This window comes from Talpa europaea (assembly GCF_964194135.1).
Source record: "Talpa europaea genome assembly, chromosome: 10".
Taxonomy (NCBI): domain Eukaryota; kingdom Metazoa; phylum Chordata; class Mammalia; order Eulipotyphla; family Talpidae; genus Talpa; species Talpa europaea.
In genome coordinates this window covers 79,244,863-79,268,149 of record NC_140077.1, presented here as the reverse complement: position 1 = coordinate 79,268,149, position 23,287 = coordinate 79,244,863, and the positions used below count along the sequence as shown (strand labels likewise).

General features: G+C 32.3%; 1 protein-coding gene across 1 annotated transcript in view; it reads right to left on the bottom strand.

Moving 5' to 3' along the window:
* The window catches only part of DENND1B (DENN domain containing 1B), a gene marked incomplete at both ends in the record, with an annotated part of 177,148 nt that overhangs the window by 124,298 nt on the left and 29,563 nt on the right, over positions 1–23,287 (bottom strand). The window contains one exon of the mRNA XM_084246072.1: positions 3,195–3,238. Coding sequence (XP_084102198.1) covers positions 3,195–3,238 — 44 coding nt within the window. The remainder of the gene's footprint in view (positions 1–3,194; positions 3,239–23,287) is intronic.

Here is a 23,287-nt window from a genome sequence, read left to right as displayed (position 1 = left end):
AACATGTCAGACAAAAAGATTCATATATTCAAAGAGAGAACAGAAATAAATAGTAGTAAGAGAAACTAATGTTCACTATGAAATACAGACCATTCTTTTAATTGTTAAAGGAGAGAGAAAAATGTGGCTAAAGATATAAGCAAAGTACTTGAATGAAGGGACTTGATTATGTTAGGTTGAATTCTATCTGGAAGGTGTCGATGGGGACTATTGAGTGCAATTATGCTTTTAGGACTGAGGACTCAAGAGTCACACTGTCTGGGTTGGAATAATAGCTATGTTACTTACTAGATGTGTGACTTCTAGCATGTAAACTAAAGTAATCAAGTTCTGCATCTTTATCTGTACAATGGAAATTACAGAAATCTCTTAAGTCATAGGAGGATTATGAGGATTAAATGGCCTAATGCAGGCAAAGAAGATTTAGAAAATTGTCTAAAATTTTGTAAGAATCCAATGATAGATGTAATATTAATGGCTGGTTTTGTCGAAACTCTAAAAATGGAGAGAAATGGATAGATTTAAAAAACATAGAAGAGGACACACAATAGGATTTAATAACACACTGGTAGCATCAGTTGAGTAAGGGAAATAAAACGCAAAAATAAATATATAATACCCTGACTTGGGAAAGAAGGTGAGTGGGAATACTCATTGAAGCACAACACAAAAGAATTATTCCAAGCATATTTTTCACACAAATACTTCTCAGTTAAGAAACACAGACTAACTAACCATCACCCTGAGACCAATGATATATGTGATAAGCAAAGCAACAGAAAAGAAAACCATGAAAATGACAAGCAGTGAATATGGAGGAAAAATTAAGCATTTTGAAAAACGGTCTCAAGCCATGAGGCACACATGTGAACAATAGGGGAAAAAGAGAAATGGAGAGATTGACAACAATCACAAAAAAGAAACAGAACTACTCAATTTATGGACTTGTGCTCACAAGTGTAAAAGGAGGTCCTGCAAATATCAGTGGCAAGAAAGGTAGGTAGTCTGTTCTGTTTTTACCTTTTCAGTCACAGCCCTCAATATATTTGCAAAAGATAAATTGGACAAAACTAAACCATTTGGCACGCCTCAAATTCATTCACACCTTTGCATTTCCTTAAATTGCAAAAAGGTAAAAAGAATATGAAATAGAGTACTTGTGTCAACTTTACTGTTCAGAATTTTCACCAAAAAGCACATAGCAAAACCATCCTTCAAGGCCATCGGGAACTTGATATGGATTCCGTTCTCATATAAAGTTTGATTTCTTTAAACAAAAAGTGAAGTGGTTAGAAGAAAATGGTATCTATAGGTCCTGTGTGTTCTAACCTTCCAAAGGTCTCTAAGAACTTTTTGTGAACGGGAATCCTGAAGGTTATGAAAGCTCATCATCATATACAGTTAATTGCTTTTGTATATCACTAAAGGGCCTATAAATGTTCTACTGACCTCACAATTGGGAAACACAGGAACAATTCAGCCCCAACTAAAAAATCCCAATCACCAGTTCATCAGTAACAAAAAGGAATACCAATAGTCAATTTCACTGAAAAATTTACTGCAGCTGAACTCAATAAGCACACTATTGCCCTTATGTAAACCCAAAGTTAGCAATCTACAGATCTGCTAGGAATGCTCAAGGGCAATGTTAAGAGGTAGATATGATTTATTTTCTTAAAAAAAAAAGGGGGGGAGTAGGTTTGTTCTTAAATCAGTAGAAAACAAAGATTGAGAAGAACAATACTCAATAATAAAATGAGTCAGTGAGGCTAGAACTTAATACTCATTACCTGGAAACAAACCCAATTTCTAAATCATGTCTTCATTAGGGAATTCTTTTATATACTTAAGAAACTTAAAAATATTCTGTCTATAAAGAGTTAAAAATAAATTGAGTGCATACCCTTTCTTTATGTGAAACAGTCAGGAACTATTCTAGATCTGATTAAATTTAACATGGCCATTTCACTGAGCGTAATTTCTCAGTCTAAGTGCTGATTTGCATTTATAGAAAATTGTTCTACCATATAAGTCAAAAATCACTTCTGTATACTTAAATATGAATTCACTGCTTTAAAGGAATACTTTTATCACCTTTCAATTTTGTAAAATATGAGAATTATATCTGTGAGTTCAAATTCTGGTTAAGCCTTAGTAATTTCATATTGAGGAAACAAAATGGTTTTCTCCTATTTCTTTGCAAACAACAAAAAAAAAGAAGTCTACATATTAAGTTTCCAGAAAGAGTACTTTTTCTATCAAAATTCAAAATATACTGCTAATCATGTATAATTCACACAAATTGATAAAAATATAAATTTTAAAGATTTTTCCAATAAATGGCATGTCAAAATAATTCATCATTTTGATCACAGTAAATATTTACATAAGTAAATACAGAATATTTACTATAGTGGATCTACCTAACTGTAAAAAATTATATACAGTTTAATAAATAAATGGAGTAAATTCATTCCAAAACTTCTCATTTCATATCCTCTTTTAAAAACAAAGCTATAGGGCCTCCCTTGTGGTGCAGGAGTTAAAGTCTCAATATTATCAAACTATGTCCAGCCACTGTAACATGATTTCAATGCCCTGCCAGGAGTTAACCCACATATGGCCCAGCAGACCTCTCCTGTTTCACCCACAGCTGCCCTCAGCAATGTATTTCAGTAGATCTGCCTGTTCAGTAGATCAGCTCCCCACTCTGTCTCTGGTGAATCCTCTCACCTCTCGCACCTCTGGCCTGTACCCCAGTCCTTCTGTGTATAAATAAATAAAATAAATCTTTAAAAATAAATAAAAATAAAGCTATAGAATATCTTAAATAAAATCAATACAATTAATTTATGTAATTCAAATGCTATTGTAACAAAGAAAGAACTGATAACTTATTTAAAACAATTACAACTTACTTTTAAGAACACAGAAATAGTAGAAGGTTTAGCATTATCAAGTACTTTTGGACAGGAAAATTTTTAAATGTTTCCAAACACATATTGCATAGATAAAAAGGTATAAAAATATGATGAAACATATTTACTTGGTAACATTTAAAGCACACTTTTTTTTTTTCAGTTGTTCAAGAAAAAATAGCTACAGTAATTCATGTGTAGTAATAGCAGCGGAAGTAATAGTAATAATCAGAAGATTCCAATTTTTAAATGCTTTTAAAATTATGTGAATCCAACCTGGTCTCCAAAGTCCTCTGGAAATTTCCACAGTACCTCTGGATCTGTAAATAATCGACATTCAGCATTAAACAGTGTCAAAAACAAATAAACATAAAGCAACAGACTGATTAAAATACTCAATACTATCAAAGCTACTTTTATTTTATAATTTAATTTTTTCTTTAAATATTTATAGTTGATGAACCAGAGACACACTATGGGGGGGGGTGGGGAAAGGAGGGACTGGGGTCAAAATAAGGGGGTTGCAATTGTATGGGGAATATAAATATAAAATTAAAAAAATATTTATAGTTGATGAAATTAAATGTTCTCATCTTTTAAGAGTTTTAATGACTTTAAGAGCTGGAATAACTAAAATGAATAACTTGATCAGGTTATTAAAAATCAGTACTCTTAACAATTGTGTTTTATTTATATACTTTAGTTTTTGAGACTCTGAAATACATGAATTTTCAGATTTAGCTATATTTAACATATTTTAATTTGGAAAGAAAAATATAAATGTGGAAAATATATAATCAAATATATTATAGCCCTCAAGAACTAGACCAAAATAAATCACCTTAAATTTTTAATTAAAATCCCAATTAAAAATTTATTAATAAAGTAATTAAGATTGCTTTATCTCAGAGTTCAGTTTGAAATTCTACATTTGCAACTCAATAAAGCACTTTTTAAAATAACTGATAAACTGCTAGATATAAGGTAGTAAGTTTACTTAATTACAACTTATGTTTTCAGGAAATTTTAAAGAAATTTCTAACATGTTACATACAGTTATTCACATATAAAAATCAATGCTGTTTTATAATTATTCATAATGGATTTTCATTTTCATCATTTCTCACACTATTTCTCTTCCACTTAGTATAATATTAAAAAGTTCTTTCAATAAGCACTAATATATTGGTCATGCACTTATTTTTCATTTCTGTGAAAACAAACTTCCTAATACTGCAAAGATACTTTAAAATAATAATGTACAATGAGAAACATACTTCTGATAAAGTCTTTGAAACCCCAAGATAGTATCAGTAACATATAGCACAACATGGCAGAATGTGAATTATACTTCAAATGAAAGGGCTTGGTGAGTCAAATATTATCACTTAATACTAGTGAAAAACTATAGTTCCAGTCTGTTATTTCCAATATTCCATATTATTTTTAATGAATAAGTTCAAGGATGCATAATTTCAAGTTTCTGATACCAGAATTCAAAAATCCTAGCAATATTTTTAGCATGAGCTGGTCCCTACTGCTGTCTTACTTTTTTTTTAAGATTTTATTTATTTGTGCATACAAGAACTTGGGTACAGGCCAGAGGTGCAGGGGTGGTAAGAGGATTCATCAGAGGTAGAGTGGGGAACAGAACAGGCAGACTGACAGAAACACACTGCTGAGGGAAGCAGCAGGCAAATCAGGAGAGGTCTGCTGTACCATGTGGGTCACCTCGCTGGCTGGGGATCAAACTCATGCTGAAGAGGCTGCTGATAGCTTCATAATGCTGTGCTTAACCCCTTGCAACACCAGGGAGGTCCCTACTACATTACTTATTAAGTTCAAAATAATTTTGTTAACTATTTTAACTTTAAAAGAAAACATGCTTTCTACACTTTATTGAAAAATTCTGTATAAATACAAATAAGAAATAAGAAATCATTTAAAATATCATATATAACTATGCATTACAAATTTATGAAAGTAAAATTTAATTATGCCCTCATATAAAATGAAATGTATACATTTTAAAATAAATGTATCCTCATGTAAAACAAAATGCACACATTTCTAAAATGAATGTGACATGCAAAATACTCAGATATTAATTTTCTGTGGAAAATATTTAGAGAAGCATGTGTGTTTATGCAACAGTTTTACCAAAAGGGCAGCTATTAAAATGTGAATATTATAGAGCAGAAATGTCTGATGAAATCTTCATGAAATACTAAACAACAGTTTATCTTGATAAACTTTTACAGTAATTAATGGCCATTTAAAAAAATTATCAAGCAGAAATGTAATTTTTTCTTTTAAATAATGGAATTAAATAATTTCAATGTGAATTTCAAAATACTCCTTTTAAAAACCTCAATTTTATAGTTACTATTTGAGAAATTATTTGTGACAAAATTCTTACACCTATATCTTAAAACAAAGACACTTATCTTGTAGTACAGACCTAAGGGTTTGCCCAAGTTGCTTGAAGGATTTACCTAAGTATGTTTTGCTACATCATTTGTCCTCATCCCACACTCCACTGTGCCTTCCCCCTCTCTCCCAGTACTATCTGATCTTACACAGAGGATGAACAAATAGACAAACTAACATGGTTTAATCACCTCATGGAAAATATTCTATTTCTTTTCTTTTCATTAAATGAATTTTACACTTCAACATCCAAAACTTTAATATAATATGTGCATCCATATTTTGAAATGGATTAACTTAGTTACTGCCTATCTTGTTAGATTTATACCACATCTGACACATTTTTGTAGCAACTTTCTACAAATACTGAAAAGGAAAAAAAGAAAAGGACTCTGGAAAAAAAAATAACCTATTTCTATAAAGACTGAATTTCCTGTCCCCTAAGGATTAGTTACTTTCCAAATATCAAATCTGATCTGGAAATGTTAAGTCATTTTATGCAGATTATATGGGTATTCAGGACTCATTAACACTGCGTTTATATACTGAGGGCATATACTGTGTTTCTCTTCTATCCAAAGTCTACTAGTAATTCCAAGAAGACACCATATCATAATTTAAAAACAACCTTTACTACCAATAATCTAAAACAAAATAAACATATGAAAAAAGAATACATAAGTCAATTTTTACATATAATTAATCTCTTATTTCTATTAGAGAATTTACAGTGTAAGAAATATATGCTTGTTTTTATTCAATCAGTAAATCTGGAAGGTAAATATTTTAAAGTGTTATTTGTACATCACCATCACAAGTATTCCAAATTCATGATTAAACCTTTTTTAAAAAAAATGGGGGAAATAAATTTAGTAATATTTTATTTTTTTTGCAATCAGAACTTTCACATTTTCTGACCCTTAACTTTAAACAAAAATGAAAATAACCCAAGATACAAGCGTAATTTAGCTAGACCATAAAAAATATCCAGGGAACTGTTCTAATTTTCAAAAAGTAATATTTACTTTGATATGCAAATCACGTAGTGTTTCACCTATATTTCCTTCTATGTGTTTTATGGTTTCAGGTCTTATGTCTAGTTCTTTAATCCATTTTGAGTTGATTTTTGTGTATGGTGTGAGGTAGTAGTCAAGCTTCATTCTTTTGCATGTAGCAACCCAGTTTTCCCAGCACCATTTATTGAACAAACTTTCTTTACTCCAATGCATAGTCTTTGCTCCTTTGTCAAAGATTAGTTGACCATAAATCTGTGGGTTTATTTCTGGATTTTCTATTCGATTCCATTGTTCTGTATGTCTGTTCTTGTTCCAATACCATGCAGTTTTGATGATTATGGCTTTGTAGTATAGTTTGAAGTCTGGGAGTGTGATGCCTCCATTTCCTTCTTTTTTTTTCAGTAGAGCTTTGGCTATTCAGGGTTTTTTGTGATTCCATATGAATTTCATCAATAATTATTCTATTTCTTTGAAGAATGAAGCGAAATAAGCCAAAAAGAAAAAGAAAAACACCGGATGGTCTCACTCATAGCAGGAATCTAGAAAACTTAAATAAGGGATCAGGAAAATGAATAACTATAAGAAAGTGAAAATCAAAATCAACAAAAAACTATGAACCAGAGACACTTTTTGGGGGGTGGGGGCCGGGAGGGGAGGGGTTGGGGTCAGAATGGGGCATGTGCAGTTGTATGGGGGAATATAAAAATAAAATTTATTATTTAAAAAAAAGTAATATTTACTTAATTCGATGGAATTCACAAACATCTTTTGTTAGAGATGTAAAATAGTACAAATCACATACTTTTCAAAAGGTAGAATATATAATATTAGAAAATATTTTTCTTTATTACAGCTTTCAATGCTTGATTCCACATGTTCTGGAATCAGAATTTTGTAAGTGAGGAATCAGTTCAAACTAAGAGTTTGACTTAGTCATAGAGATAGTTAATGTAGAACTTTCTAAATTGAGATTTAAAGAATTAGCTATTTTAAATTTCTATTAACAATTAATTTCTCTCATTTAATTAAGTTCAACTAATTTCAATCAAAAATCTATGCAGTGCTTCTGCTCCCCGCTCTGGCTCTGGTGAATTCTCTCACCCTCCCGCACTTCTGGCTGCGCCCAGTGCTTGTATAAATAAAATAAAATAAAATAAAATAAATCTTTAAAAAAAATCTATGCAGTGCTAAAGAAACTGGAAAAGTCTCTATCTACAATGTTCTAAAGCAGGAATGGAGAAAAATGTGAAAGAGTTATATAGTTTATACACAAAGTATTGTTTTAAACAAGGAATGCTGTAGCAACACTTGAACTCAACTTGAAAATTCATTGGTCTGACAACTTTAAAACATATTGCTAATGAAGGAATGGTAATATCTCTTGAATATAAATGAGCAAGAATCATTAAAGAAAATGTATAATTTTTATCCTTTCACTTATAAAAATATAATGATGAACTAAGCAAAACAAGGTCTCTACAAATATTGTGCAATAGTCTATGAGTGTCATGCTAAAAAGATAAGATACTATAGGACAACATAACGAAATCTAATTTAATTTAGACAGTTGCTGAAACACTTTGGAAGAAAACTACAAGTAACCCAACAGTTAAGTTAGACAAGCAAAGGATGTCTTGTACTATAAAGTAGGTAGGGGGTAATATTCTAGATTATATTCTAGATATGTATGAAGTCTTTGAGGTTAAAAGAAAGCAAAATATGCTTTAAAAACAAAAACAAACAAACAAAAAAAAACTAATGTATTTAGATTATAGAGTAGGGTAGAGAATGTCAAGGGGTAAAAGTGGAGAGATAGGGGCCAGACTACCGAGTTTAAAATGTATCCTAGATATCTGAGGAAATCCATTAAAGAAGATGTTGACATAAAACAAATGAGAAAGATCAGAAATGTAGAAAAACTGCATTTTAGAATGTATATCCTATTATGACAGTCAAGAGAGGAGAGTATATCTAATTCTCAAACAAATGCTTCAAAACATTAAGCAAGGTAATGACTAAGGAGTGTCTACTATGTTAAGCATAGTCAAGCCACAGTAAAATGAGCTTCCACAGAATGAGAAAAAGGCGGCAGATTTAAGATTATGGAGTGAGTATGAAGAAAAAGGTAGTATGTATTTTTTATGAAGGCACTTATTTAAAGCAGACTGTACAGGAAGAAGAAAGTAAAGGTAGGAGGAAAAAGTGATTAAACTCTGTTTTATTCTTTCAGACTGATGCAGACTTGAGCATATATAAAGAGCCAGCAGAGAGACAGAAAAGAAGGGATATAACATTCTTGAGAAGGCAGGAAGATGAATCCTTATCTAGTGAGGTGAGCCTTGGACAAAGACTGGAACATATCTTCCCAATGTCACAGAAAAAAAGAAAACAGAAGAAAAGGTATAAATCCAAGTAAATTGTAGAAATCGTGGGGCAAAGACATGAATTTTGTGTAAAACTTGCTAATTATTTTCTGTGTAGTAGGTGCGAAGCACTTCACTAAGAGAAGGGTCGCTGGAGGCTTAAAGAGGAGGTGTGAAATAACTATTTCAGGCACCATTGAGTACTCAGTTTGGTAGGTATTCAACCAAGTGTTTAATGGCAACAATGTGGTATTTCCCCATCATCATTCTACAGCCTGGGAGCAAAAGATAATTGGTAGATTCAGTCAAGGTTGAGGTTTCTGTCAATCATGTATGACGGAAAGAGAATTTAAACAAAAGAGTGGTTATAGATAGAAACTGCTAATTTAAAAGTAATAAAAAGGAAAGTAGTTTTTTTCTGTATAATCTATTAAATATTATACTAAAGCATACAAATGCATTTTAAAACAGTATGTTTTCAGTAGAAAATTTACTACATGTATCTGAAAACAGATTCAGAAATAAGGTAAAATAAATGGAAACATTTGCAGTTATGAAGTTAGAACGTTGAAGTTCATGACTTATAGTTATGCTTTCAGCCTGTGATCAGAGGCAGGAATTAAAAAATAGAAAATCAATTTCCCTTCATCCTCCCTATCTTCTGTTCTTGCTCCTCCTCTCCTTCTCTCTTAAGATGAACTGGAATAATCTGACCTATTTACTTACAGGTACCATATAAATTATATAAATAACAGTTTCTACAGTGCTACTATGAGAAAATCATTATGAGAAAATGACTGAAAAGCAAAAAATTAGATAACTACAGTTGAAAATATAATTTTCCTCCTTTACTGATAAAATTTACATATATCATTATATAAGTTTAAAGTTATAATGTGGTGATTTGATAAACATGTATTATGAAGTGTTTACCACAATGATGTTAGCTAACCCATCCTTTACCTCATATAATTATTAATTTGTTGTTGCTGTTGTCATGGTGGGGACATTGAAGTCCTACTCTGAAAGCAACTTTCAAGTATACAATATAGTATTGTTCCCTACAGCCAGCAAGAAGTAAAGTAGATACCTGGAACTTATTTATTTTGTAACTGAAAGATAGTACCCCTAACAAACATATCTTCACTTCCCTTCCCCATCCCCACCTCTCAGCATCTGGCAACCACCATTTTACCCCGTTTCTTTGAGTTCAATGTTTTAGGATTCAACCTCTGAGTCAGATGAGAGAGTATTTGTCTTTGTCTGACTTATTTCACATAGCATACTGCCCTAAAGGTCCATCCATGTTACTGCAAATGGTAAGTTATCCTTTACTATAGCTAAATAATATTTCAAGGCAAAGATACACCACATTTTCTTTTATCCGTAAGTGGATATTTTAATTGTTTCCATATTTGAACTACTGTGAAAAATACTGCAATGAACAATGGAATGGAGTTATCTCTTTGAGATAGCAATTTCATTCTCTTTAGATAGAAACTTACATACTATTTACCATAGTAGCTGTGCCAATTTCAATTGTCATCAACAGTGAACCAGGGTTCATTTTCTCCACATCCTCATTGCATTTGTTTTCTTTTCATTCTTTTGTTGCTCAGTTGCTTCTTTGATTTTTTGTTGTTGATTTTTGCCTTTGTTATAGAGTTTTGTTGTTGTACGAAAAAAATCACGGTCAAAACTGATGTCAAGGAGCTTTTCCAAATGTTTTTGCACACAGGTTCTATGGTTTCTAGTTTTATATTTAAGTATTTAACCCATTTCAAAGTTAATTTTGTGAGTTAACTATTCATTTTTGTAAAACAGGGGTCCAATTTCATTCATTTGCATGTGGATATCCAGTATTTCCAGCAACATTTATTGAAGAAATTGTCCTTTCCCTATTGTTATATACTTGATTCCTTTGTCAAATATTTCTAGTTTCTAGATTCTGTTCCATTCTTCTCTTTTTCTGTTTTTATTGGAGTACTGTACCATTTTGATTACCAGAATTTGTAATATACCTTGAAATCTGGCCATATAATCCCTCCAGATTCATTCCCCCCTCCCCATATTGCTTTGGTTTTTCAGGGTCATTGTGATTCCATATGAATTTTAGGATTTTTTTTAATGTTTCTGTGAAAATGCCATTGGAATTCTGATATTCTATTGAATCTATAGATGGCATTGAGTTGTTGATGCACATAGAATATCTTTCCATTTACTTGTGTCTTCTTCATTCTTACAGTTTTCAGAGAATATCTTTTACTTTCTTGGTTAAATTTATTCCAAGGTATTTTTTGATGTTATTATAAATGGATTGTTTTGTTATTCACATAGTGTATAAAAATGCAAAGACTTTGGTATGTTAATCCCGAAATTTTATATTTATTAGTACTAAGTTTTTATTTTGGTACGATCTTCATGATTTTCTATATACAAGATTATGTTATCAGCAAACAGATGATTTCCCTTCTTTCCTATTTATTTTTCTTACCTAATTGTTCTGGCTAGGACTTCTAATGCTATACTGAATAAGAGTGGTGAAAGTGGGCAACCTTGTCTTATTCCCAATCTTAGAGGGAAACCTCTCAAACTTTCACCATTGAGTACAATATTAGCTACATTAATGTAATATTTAGCCTTTATATTGTGTTGCGGTGTATTTTTCTATATGTAATTTGTTTAGAGCTTTAATCATGAAAAGATATTGAACGTAATCAAATACTTTTTCTGATATATTGGGATAATATGACTTTTGCCTTTCATTGTATTCATGTGCTGTAGCACATGTACTGATTTGCATATGCTGAACCATTCTTTTATCACAGAGATAAATCCTACTTGATCATGGTATATGACCCTTTTAATGTGCTGCTAAACTCCATTTTTTAGTATTTTGTTAAGAATTTCTATAGCTACAGACAGCATAGGATGTTCTTTCAATATCCTATCTGACTGGTATCAGGATAATTCTAGCCTTGTAATATGAGTTTGGAAGTGTTCCCTCCTTTTCATTTTTTTGAAAAGGATAGCATGAAGTCACCTTGATTACTCAAATGTTTGGTAGAATTCACCCAGGGTACCATCTAGTTCTAGGTTTTTCTTTGTTGACAGGCTTTTGATTCCTGATTCAATGGCAAGTTTTTATTCCTAATTCCATGTCCTTATTTATTATTTGTCTGCTCAGATTTTCCATTTTTTCATGTTATATACACAGCAACTTGTATGCTTCTAAAAATTTATCCATTTCTTCTAGGTTAAACAATTTGTTGGTCTATAATTATTCACAGTATTCATTTGATTCTTTGTGTTTTTCTGGTTGTCCCCTTTTCATTTATAACTTGAATTGTCTCTTTTTTTTTTCCTTAGTAAGTCTGATGAAAGGTCTGCCAATTTTGTTTACCTGCTCAAATAAAAAAAATAAAAGCTCTTGGTTTTCTTTTGTACTTTTCTGGTGCTTATAGATTTCATTTATTTATGCTATGATCTTTGTTATCTCCTTCCTTCTGCTAATTCTGGGTTTAATTTGTTCATTTAGTTCCTTGAGAGACAGATTTTAGGTTGTTTTTTCTTAATGTAGTTATTTATCACTAAAAATGTACCCTTTAGCACTGCTTTTGCTGTATTCCATAAGTACGTATTTTATTTCCACTTATTTATTTCAATATATTTTTTATCTCCCTTCTGACTTAATTTTTTACCCATTGACTGTTAAATTGTCTAATGTCTAATTTGGACAAATTCATGAATTTTCTGGTTTTCCTCCTGTTATTGATTTCTAGTTTCATGTCACTGTGATTACAAAAGATACTTGGTATAACTTCAATCCTTTTACGTTCCTTGATTTAATTTTAGACATAACAACATATAGTCTATCCTGGAGAACATTTCATGTGGACTTCAGAAAACTGTATTTATGGTATCTGTCCTTTCTGATAGCTCTTTCAATAATTTGATTAATTTGAATTATTTGTCAGGCAAGTCCTGCATCTCCACTTCTTTAGGGCCAGTTTACTAGATGTTTATTCTGTTTTTTCACTGCAGTCATATTTCCTTAATTTGTCAAGATCCCTAAGCCTTGCATAGGTATTTGCACAGTTGCAGTAGTTCTCTTCCTCCAGGTGTTATAAACTAACTTCAGTAAGGGAAGATTTTCATCTGCAAGTAAGGGCATGATGGGGCATGCTGTAACCCTAGGTCTAATGGTTCGGGACAGCGAGTACATGAACAAATGGCAGTGCTAAATCTGAAAGGAATATGATGTTTCACCGGCTCAGGTCATTGGGGTCCACCATCTTTACAACTGCTTGGACCTTGGCAAGTATTATGTGTGGTTCACTAAGGCTGCAAGAGCTGTGAGGATCCTTAACAGTGCCTCCAGGTCCAGCAGCTGTGAACCAGGACAAGCAGCAGTAGCGGTCACTGATAATGGCAGGCTGTCAGCATGATGACCATGGTTGTTATACTTTACCGTGAGCTCATAGATGGGGATGGGAACTGGGCCAGGGGCATACAGGGTGCTAAGTGCATGTGAGCATAACGGTAAATTCCAGGTCCACAAGCAGCTGTGAGGACCCTGATTTTCAGCATACTCTCTCATGGCTGTCCTCCCAAGTGCGTATAATGTATAGTGATGGAATTTGGCTGGGGTCAGACAAGTGCACAGTTGAAGGAACTAGTCTCAAGCACTTCCACAGCAGTTTGCAGTCAACCTTGGGGTGGTCTAGGCTGGAGTCTTACATTCATTTGGCTACAGAGGCCTAGACTGGCTGCCAGTGCAAATTCCCAAGCTTGGGGGGATGAGGGGAGGTGGAGGAAGAGAGGAAGGAGGAGGACACTGCAAGAGCGAGAGGGTCTTGGGCAGGTGGCATCAGCATACAGGAATTATCCATGGATTGAAAGCCAGTGATATCCACAGGTCTGAGATGGCAGAGAAGCAGTTGCTTCTGCTGGTGGCTAATGCTGGTGATCCACTTTTCTTCCTTGTAGGTCTCAGCTTTTTTCTTTTTTTTTAATCTCTGGATGGGGTGAAACTGAAGCAGCAACTCCAAAAGGCAAAGTGAAGCTACTCTCTCACCACTCTTCCTTTCCCTGTGAGGGTAACTCTCCAGTGAAGAGAAATTCTTGGCATTAAGCAATGCCAGCTTGGGGAATAGGATAATGAAGGAAAATGAAGCTGCTCTTCCTTTCCAGTGCAGGTATTCTTTTGGTTTTTGTTACAACAAGTTGCTCAAGTTTCTTAAGTAGACTCCAGTGCTCTCCTAGAAATGTTTTTGTTTGTGGATAACAATCTAATTGTATATCTTTGAGGGTGAATTGGAAGCTGGTGTATCTTATCTGCTATATGTTATATCACAACCCTAAAGTTATAATTTTCACTACATCTGCCAAAATACTTTGCATCCATTAATTATTGTAATTTTGTATTTAGACTAACAGCAAAAATAGAATGTAAGGAAACAAATCATTCCCTCATTTAGGGTCACAGATGATCTTGGTGAAGTCAGAGATCCAGAAAACATATGTCCTGCCATTTTTCCCTGGCATTCATCCCATCAAAATACTGGTGGAAAGATACTCATTATGGCAAGGGAATTACAAAAATCTACTGATATACCAAAAAAAAAAAAGATGTCACAGACTGGATACCAATACAAACTTCAAGATGACTAGCAACACTGAAAGTAAAAGCAAATTCACTGTCAGAAAGTATTAAGTTCAGACTACAGTTAATCTTAATAAGACATTATCAGCTATTTGCAAAATTATTCCAAAGTTAAAACATAGGTGATAATACAGAACATTAGCAGCATCTTAAAGGTCTAGTTCAATGATTCTCAAACTTCAGTGGACAACAAAACTTCCTACAGAGATTGTTAAAACAAAGATCACTGGGTCCCATTCACAGAACTTCTGTGTCAAAAGGTCAAAAGTATCTGAGAAACTGCATTTCTAACAAGTTCACATGGGAAACTGATACGAGGCACCTAAGGACCACACTCTGAGACAACTAGTAACACAGACCTTGTTTTTCTCACAATGATTAGCAAGCTAAAGAATTTAATATTTGTTGACTAAATTTAGTCTTTAAAATATGGCAGAATTCCCTTTATTTCATACATATTTTATTTGACAACAGATATATCTCATCTAGGGCTAGGAAAAAATATCAATCATAATAATTACAGTAAGAGGTAACTTTAAGAAAAATGTTACCAAAATGTTTTTAAAACCTTTTCTGTGCTAATAACTACTATTACTACTATAAGTCTGCCTCTATGTCCCAATGAAAATCCTTTTATTTCAAAATTAAGTGTGTGGAACTATAGGATTTAAGGAGCAGTGTTAGGGAACTAGAGCGATCTATACATTAAAAAAAACATGTTCTCTATAAACCCCTCTATCTCTACATGTCATATAGATACACAATGGTAGTCCCTATCCAACTTAGATAGAGGCCTTTTGTATCTGTCCATCCAAGTTATCTGTGGGGAAATATTTTTTGTTATGCTTTTTTACAATGTTATCTTTAATAGAATTGAAAGTTAATGTAATTTGAGCAACAGAGAGGTTAAATGCCAATACCTATGAATATAATTAACTAATTTAAGGTCTGATTATTTTTTATTTTGCAATTTAAAAAAAAGGCTCTTTGTATGGATACAACCATATTTTTCTGAACAGAAGACCTTAAAGATTCTTTTCACTACCCATGCTCAGTAAGTTACATTGCATCCTGTATCAGGAGCTAATAACTACTAAAGCCAAGACCACAGTCCAGGTAATCTTGACTTCAAGTCTGACATCATTTCTTAAATATGCTGCTATGTATAAAGACATACTGCAAATAGGCTCCGTTTGGCTTGACTTTATCTTTGACTTTACTGTAGATAGTACTTGAAGGTATATTCACAAGTTTAGAAATTTTCCTTATTATGTACAAGTAGATATTTTTGGCAAACAAAACTTATTTTTTTTAAATAAGATAATAGCCTATACCCTACAGAGTTGCCCTGAAAAATATTTGGAAATGCAGATGAGAAGAAACTTAGAAAAAGATTAATTACTAGTAGACAAAAATCAATACCCTCTCTTTCTAGAATTAAAATAATTATTCACTTAATCATTTTAGTTTGATTTACATAAGGAAATGAAAATATTATTTCAAGATGTTTTATTTTATAACTAGTTGCAAAAATGGTAGATCATGCTTCTACTTATTGCTACATATTTAAAATTAAAAGCATAAAATTTTGGAAATTTGACAATTCACCCTCTTAAAAATGTATATAAGCAGTAGTGCAAAACCATATAATGATTCCTTTATGATTATCTTCACTCTGAAGAATTATCTGGCTAAATCAAACAATTACAACCGTAAAAATCTTTGGTGCTATTGAAACTCAAGCCATAGGAGCAATTTAATGGGCAACACTAGCCTTTCTCAGTAGCTCTTTCCAGAAAAATCTACAATTTATATCACATTTCAAATGATGAAGCTCTTTTTGCTCATACGTAAGCCAATTCTAGCTAACATAATGAAAATGGAACTTTAAAGAAGTTTAAAATATAATCTATTCCAGGTCAGCTCTATCGTTTTGTTTCTTCCATCTCTTTTAAACAAGACCTATAATAATAAAATGAAAACCTTCATCAATCACCTGATAGAGTAATTCCAAACTTAACCAAACAGGGCTAATGGGTGAGAATTGAAATGAAAACACCTTGACAAAGAAAGCAATTTCTTTTCTTCGCACTCCTCTGAAGCTGTGGGTGATCATGGTAATCGAACCATCAACAGTGAGGGGCCATCTGTCCCAAGGGCCCTTCATGAGAGTTTTAAAAAAACCAACCAAAAAAAAAAAAAAAAAGGGAAAGAAATGCTGTACCACAGATGTTCAATCTTGATTAATCTATGACAAGGAACTTACAACTGAGAATCAATGTTTTGACGTTTTTCAGATACCAATCATTAAAAGCCAACACAAAAGTTTTCATAAGACACAGGGGGAAAAAGTTAATAGGTTGCTTATAGAAAGATGATCTTTCATACAAAACTTGAATACGTTTTAGTCAGCTGAGATGTTCATCATCTCATAAAGCAATAGCTTGTATTATGATTCCCTTAAAGAGAAGAGCATGGCCACGACACCATGCTTTAAGTCAGCTTTCAGGCTAGCATTTGAGACTTGTTTTTTTCTATATTCTTCCTACAAGTATGTGATTCAATAAAAAGACATATTTATATTTACAGTACTCAATATATTTAGCTCTGAACTGAACAGATTTTCTAGAAATACATTAATATGAAACATCAGGATGAAAAATAAATTTAAACTCATTAAGTAGTTTCATTTTATTTACAACATTTAAAATAATTTTCATTTACACCAAAAATAATAGCAAGCAGAAGGGTAAACTGGATCAAGCTTCTCTTTTTTTGATACATAGTTTAAAGTACAGTAGACTCCAGCACTTTGGGATATAGCAGACACAGTTTAATAGTATGGGAATAAGGCAAAGTTGATGAATAGAATGTACTAACAATAAAAATGACTCAAGTCAGTAAAATGAAAATCTGGTGACCTATATTAAGAATACTACTAAAAATGTTTAAAAACTAATTTTAAAATGAAAAACACAACTACAAAATATTAAAAAATCAACTTAAACCATACATCTTTTTTGTTTTCAAGTTAGAATGAAATTAAATAAAAAAGAAATGTAACTTAAGACTCAAATTCACTATGAGAGTTACTGCAAATCCAATGACTTATCATCTTATTTACGTTTGTCTCTCCAGAGTCTAGGAAGGAATTCTGTGATCCCAGAGAGAGGACATCTTCAGGCACTTGACAAAGGCAAAGACATTTGCCCTTTAGAAGGAGAAACACTCAACCCAGGAATTGCCAAACATGAGTTTGCAATTCAAAATTACTACTGAAAATCTAAAAGCTATCAGAGAGAACCAAATGAATTAGAATCCCCCCAAACCCCCACCACAAGAGATTTAAGGTATTAAAGTTATCTGAAGCAACATATATAATGAAGATATTTAAAACTGTTAAAGAATAAGGATTCAAAATATAAACTGACTTTTTTTAAAGGCAGTGCCATATGAGTGTACATATGTGATTGCACACATATAGCAGACTTCTCCCTAGCAGTAATAGAAGCAAGAAAGTGGTGTAATATATTCCACTTTTGGAAAAGAATGTGTTTGAGAATCATTTGTACATGATGTGGGCAAAATAAAGGTATTTCTAAAAAGAATAAACCAAGATATTTACCAAAAACAGACCTCTGTTAAAGGAATGTCTAACAGTAGTACATCAGGAAAAAAGGATAATTCCCCAAAAGGAAAGTGTGAAATGTAAAAATTGATACATCATTACATTGCTTTGAAATACAATATATCTTTGAAAATGACTAAAACCTGAAAAATTATATGTTCATATGAATTAAATAAAAACACAGAAGCAAGATGTGATCAGACAGGTAAGGGGGAACAAGCAGAACAGGAATGGCAGTACAAGAATCAAGAGCAGGAATAGTGAAATCAGCAGTCCAAAGTGCACTTTCCACAATGGACTTAGGTGACATGAAGTTTCATTGCTGGCAACAATTTGTGTCATGATCAGGTGGAGCATTTGAAAAAAGATCTAGAGAATGAAGGCAGGAAGCAAAGTAGATGAAGATGATAAGGAACTCCTCAACTCCTATAAGGTACCTCTGGGGAATCCATAGAAATAGAAGACACTGTAAATAGTCCAAAAAAAGAAAAAAGACCTGTAAGATATTCAGATACAGTTTATCAGGCTGACAACACTGAGTCTGAGTATTTGTTATGTCATGTGTAACTCCAAGATAGATAAGTCAGAGGACTTCTGGATAACACCTTTAAAAAGTGCACAGAAAAAAATAATAAAACTATTAATGAAAAGGTTTGACAATGATAAGCAAAATAGACATAAACAAAATATTCCATTTTAGTTCTTAAGAATAACAGGTAAGTTTATCGGTCTTTCTTGATCTACTAGGAAAGAACAAATGAAAGAAAGATTTGAGTAGCTACTTCATTGTTTCTAACTGAATTTCATTATTTTAGTTCTAAAGTCTTCCCTGAAGGTAACCAGAATTTCCTTGAATTAGTAATTGATATATATAATTAACCTCTGAGGTCAATATTATGATTGGTAAACGCAACACTGGTATTGGCAATGTAAAACATTTCCTGGAAAGGGCAGAAAGCTATTAGTCTGAACTTGCTTGCAAATAATTAAGTCCTACAGTAATTTTCACTCATTTTCCTTAAAACACAATTATCAAGTTATTGGGAATTATATTAAAAATGTTTTGCTGTATATTTCAAATAGGAAACAATGGTCTAGTTTCAGGGCCAATTGTACTGAATTCTACTTCTAAGTAGACTAAAGAAACACAACCTGACAAGGATAACTTGTCAGGCAATGTGTAAGGAAGATGTGGTTATTTATTACAGGTGAAAATAACCACAAATTGTAGATTAAAGGCTTTAGGGCTCTCAAGAGGCCTTGTCTCCTCTGCCTGAACATCAGGCTCCTTTATATTCCACTAAAATAAGTATATCTACTTGTATTTTACATGTACACAGGGACTGCTTCAATCTCCCAACTTCCTTCCTAAAGTGTCCCATAAATCTAATGATTGAAAGTTTTTGCCAATGTCTAACAAAATCTCTCATAAATGAATTTAACTCTTCTCTCTCGTTGAAATGCCGAAAGGAAAATGGGTCATCCCATATATACCTTAAAATTTAAAATCAAAAACTGTTTCCTGAAATTACAAATTATTTAGTCTATATACATGTAATGGTTCTCAATCCTTTCAACCAATTATAATTACCTGAGCAATATCTTTTTTAAGAATGTAACCCCTAAACACAATCTCAGACTATGATAGATGCCTGCAATTTTTTCGGACTCCCCAGGTAATTATGAAGTGCAGCTTGGGCTGAGAACTACTGCTCCAATCCTTCTGTAAAGCCATTTTTTTTTCCCTCAAGATACTAACACTCTATGCCTTGGGAAAGCAGTGACAATACTACCCAACTTGTGTGATGTTGTTAGGACCACTGGAGATATACTCATAGCTTAGAAGAGTGCCTAATACACAAGAAGCCTTATAACAGTACTAAATATCATTAGTATTCATTATTGCAAGGTAAGAGAGAAAAATGAAGAAATGGGGCCATGGTGAATTAAGATAATTCATTAGCCAAAATGATATTAATTATTTCTTCCTTTTTACATAAATATACCTTCCCTCATCCAGGGTCTTAACAAGTCTAGTTACCTTGTTTTTAACATCTATACTTTTGTCTTAAACAACAGTAATTCCTATCAAGTTTTTATATTTATGGTCTTCAACTATTGATATTTGTAAGTTCAAAATTTAGAGCACCACACTATAGTCTGCCACCCATTATTACCTAACTTCCATTTTATGTTTATCTTTTATTTCCCTCCACTGACTCAAAAATTCTACTTTCGATCTTTCTCTCTTCTCCTGTATTTCATTATCACTGTCTAGTCAGCACAGCACACTCTCTTCCTCTCTTTTCCTCACCCCCACCCAACACACAATTCTTTTCATTTTCTGTTGGTATAAAAGTGAAATGTTTCAGGATAGCTTCAGGAAGAACAGAAGAGTTTTAACTTAGTTCAAAGGTAACACCATGTCAGTCTATGTTTTAGAATTATCCCAAATAATATAAGCAGCTGTTTACCTATACTCACATATGGTTATTTTCAGGAATAATTTACATGCATTAGGAAAAACAAACAAGAGCGCAAATATACAAGACCTTACTATATCTTATGATATCTGAATTTGGGACAAATTCAGATGGAAGGTAACAATGATTAGTTAACAAGTTAACTTCTATCAGTTTTAAACGGATTGTAACTACATTCCCAGTATTATTAATGCTGGGAGACAGAAGTCTCAGAATTTTTTACATTAAAATTACATCTCTGCCCTACAGTTGTATAACACTGACCATCCAAAGATATGTGTATATACACAATAGGTACCAAAAATGCCACAAATCAAATGGAAGGAAGTCTTAAAATGTGTTAGAGATAAACATTTTCTCTATTTCTGTAAAGATACATACTCATATTAAATACGAAAGTTGGGGGGGGGTCTTAAAGCAAGAGGAAACAAATATTCAGAACTTGGTAGAATCTGTAATGGAGCTTCTTAACTCAGGGGGAAAAAAGCATACTTCTCTTACTTCCTGCATTTATGGTCCACATAAATGGACCACAAGATTCAACCTTCAAACAAAGAAGCTACACAGCTGTGTTTAAGAAATAATAGTCAAAAGACACATTGGAAATATTATGTGTTATTAGAACTAAATTATCCATCTCTGACAGTCTGCTTGCCTTTTTTTTTTTTTACAAACACAGTATATAGATCTGTATGAATGTTTCTCCTCTAATTCTTCTATTACACCCCACCCAACACTTTTCCCCCTTACTGGCTTTTTATTTTAGGGTCAGAGGTTAAACTGCTAACCCTTCACCTTCCAGGAAAGTTTTTTTCCTCTCTCATAAAAGGTTTTTCACAGTGTGTAGCAGTCGGATTAGCCCCTTTACTTGAGAACAAAAGCTATGTCTTTGTCTTCAAGGTTTGGGCACAGAGCTCCTACATCAGAGGAAACTGCTCCTACTCAACATGCACAATAACAATATTGTGAAGCCCCACGAAAGCCTGGCCTCTCAGTGTCTAGACTCACATCCAACCAGTTAGCAGAAGAGAAAATCCTGTCAAGCACTCAGCTGAAAATTAACTAAGGTATCCCGTTGAGAACCTGATGAAGATGTTTTTTGACCATACGGTAAAACTTTCCATTGTTAAACATAAAGATAAGAGAAAAACTTTTAGAACCCAATGCTTTAACAATCTTGGTCACCAATTCACACATGGGTCAGTAAATGTATTTTACCAACATACAACCCCTTCCTCTATACACTCTCTTAAAATAATACACAGGCTTATTTATGACATTCTAACCTCCTGAATTTAAAAATCTGCCTAACTAAAGGACACATTGAAAAAATTACAATAGAGTTTTTTATTTGCAATTTTTATATCAGATGTTTCAGATCAGAAATTTTACTACTGTATTTATCACTGAAGGAACTATTCAAAATGCAGAAGTCAGAAGAAAATTCATAACTTTTCACATTTTGTATTTATTTACTCTACAAGCCTTTTAATGTTGAACAAAGTAAGAATAATAAACTACAAAGCATATACACCTGATTAAAATTTATAAATGGAATAATGGCACATGACCCAAAGCATAATTAAAAAACTATTAAGCAAATTTATATTTTATCACATCATAGTAATAAAAAAAGAACTATCCTAAGCATCTGAAGTTATGAAAGAGTTCATGAATACTAACAATGTGAGGACTCTGATTTTTAATATATATATAACCGTACATCTCTCATACATAGCAGCAAACAAAACTGAAAATTATTAAAAATTGTGCTATATATAAGTACAACCACATTTAAATTAAGCTCATACTGAAGTCTAAAAAAAAAAACAGAAATGGATATCTTTGTGTCGTTGGTAATAAAAATATATATAACTTTTCAAAATTTTCTTAAAGTACTGCATTAATAACTTTAAGAGAAGAAGTTGTAGAATTATTGGAAGCATTCAAAGACTACAAATGACAACAATTAATGAAAGATGGGGTGCAATCTTAACTGATGAGAAGCATCCATATAAAGAATAAACTATTACTATTAGATAGCCTACTGAGCAAAATAAATTGATTTCCCAAACTTCAGGAGAAATATAAATGTGCTTTTCAAAATGATTATAACGATGATTAGTCTAACAACTTCAGTAAATTATTATTAGCAACCAACTTAATAGAAACTTAACAAAAGAAATAAATTTATTTCAGGGTGGGTGGTAGTAGGAATCAATTCTTACATATTGCAGATTTCTAGCTTCTAGAAGTATATGCTGACTTTTTTCAAAGTCATGTGGAAATATAACATTGGCAAAGGAAAACATTTCAATTGAAGACTCAGAGTACACAGATAATGACAGGCAGGATATAAGAAACTTCATTACAACTTCTGTAGAAAAAAAGTGAGCAAAAAGGTAACAAAATTAAAAAGAACAGCATCGATAAACAGAAAAAGTACAATTCTAAGAAAGTGAATTTTGACTATATAAAATATGTCATAATTTAAAAATTAATAGACTAGTACAAACTCAAGATTGAGTGGTTGTAATATGTCTTCCATTACATATCTTTTTTATTTATAAATTATGTCACAGCAAATGAATAACCAATTGACCAAAATTCTTAAAAATCTGTATCACATGTATATTAAAGATATAACATAAACACCTAAAAATGTTAACACAATAACATTTTCTAGAATATGGCATTTTGAGTGATTTATAATAACTGACATTTGTGTTTTCTTATCTTCCAAATTTCCATCAATAAGTGTGTAAATATACGACACAGATATGA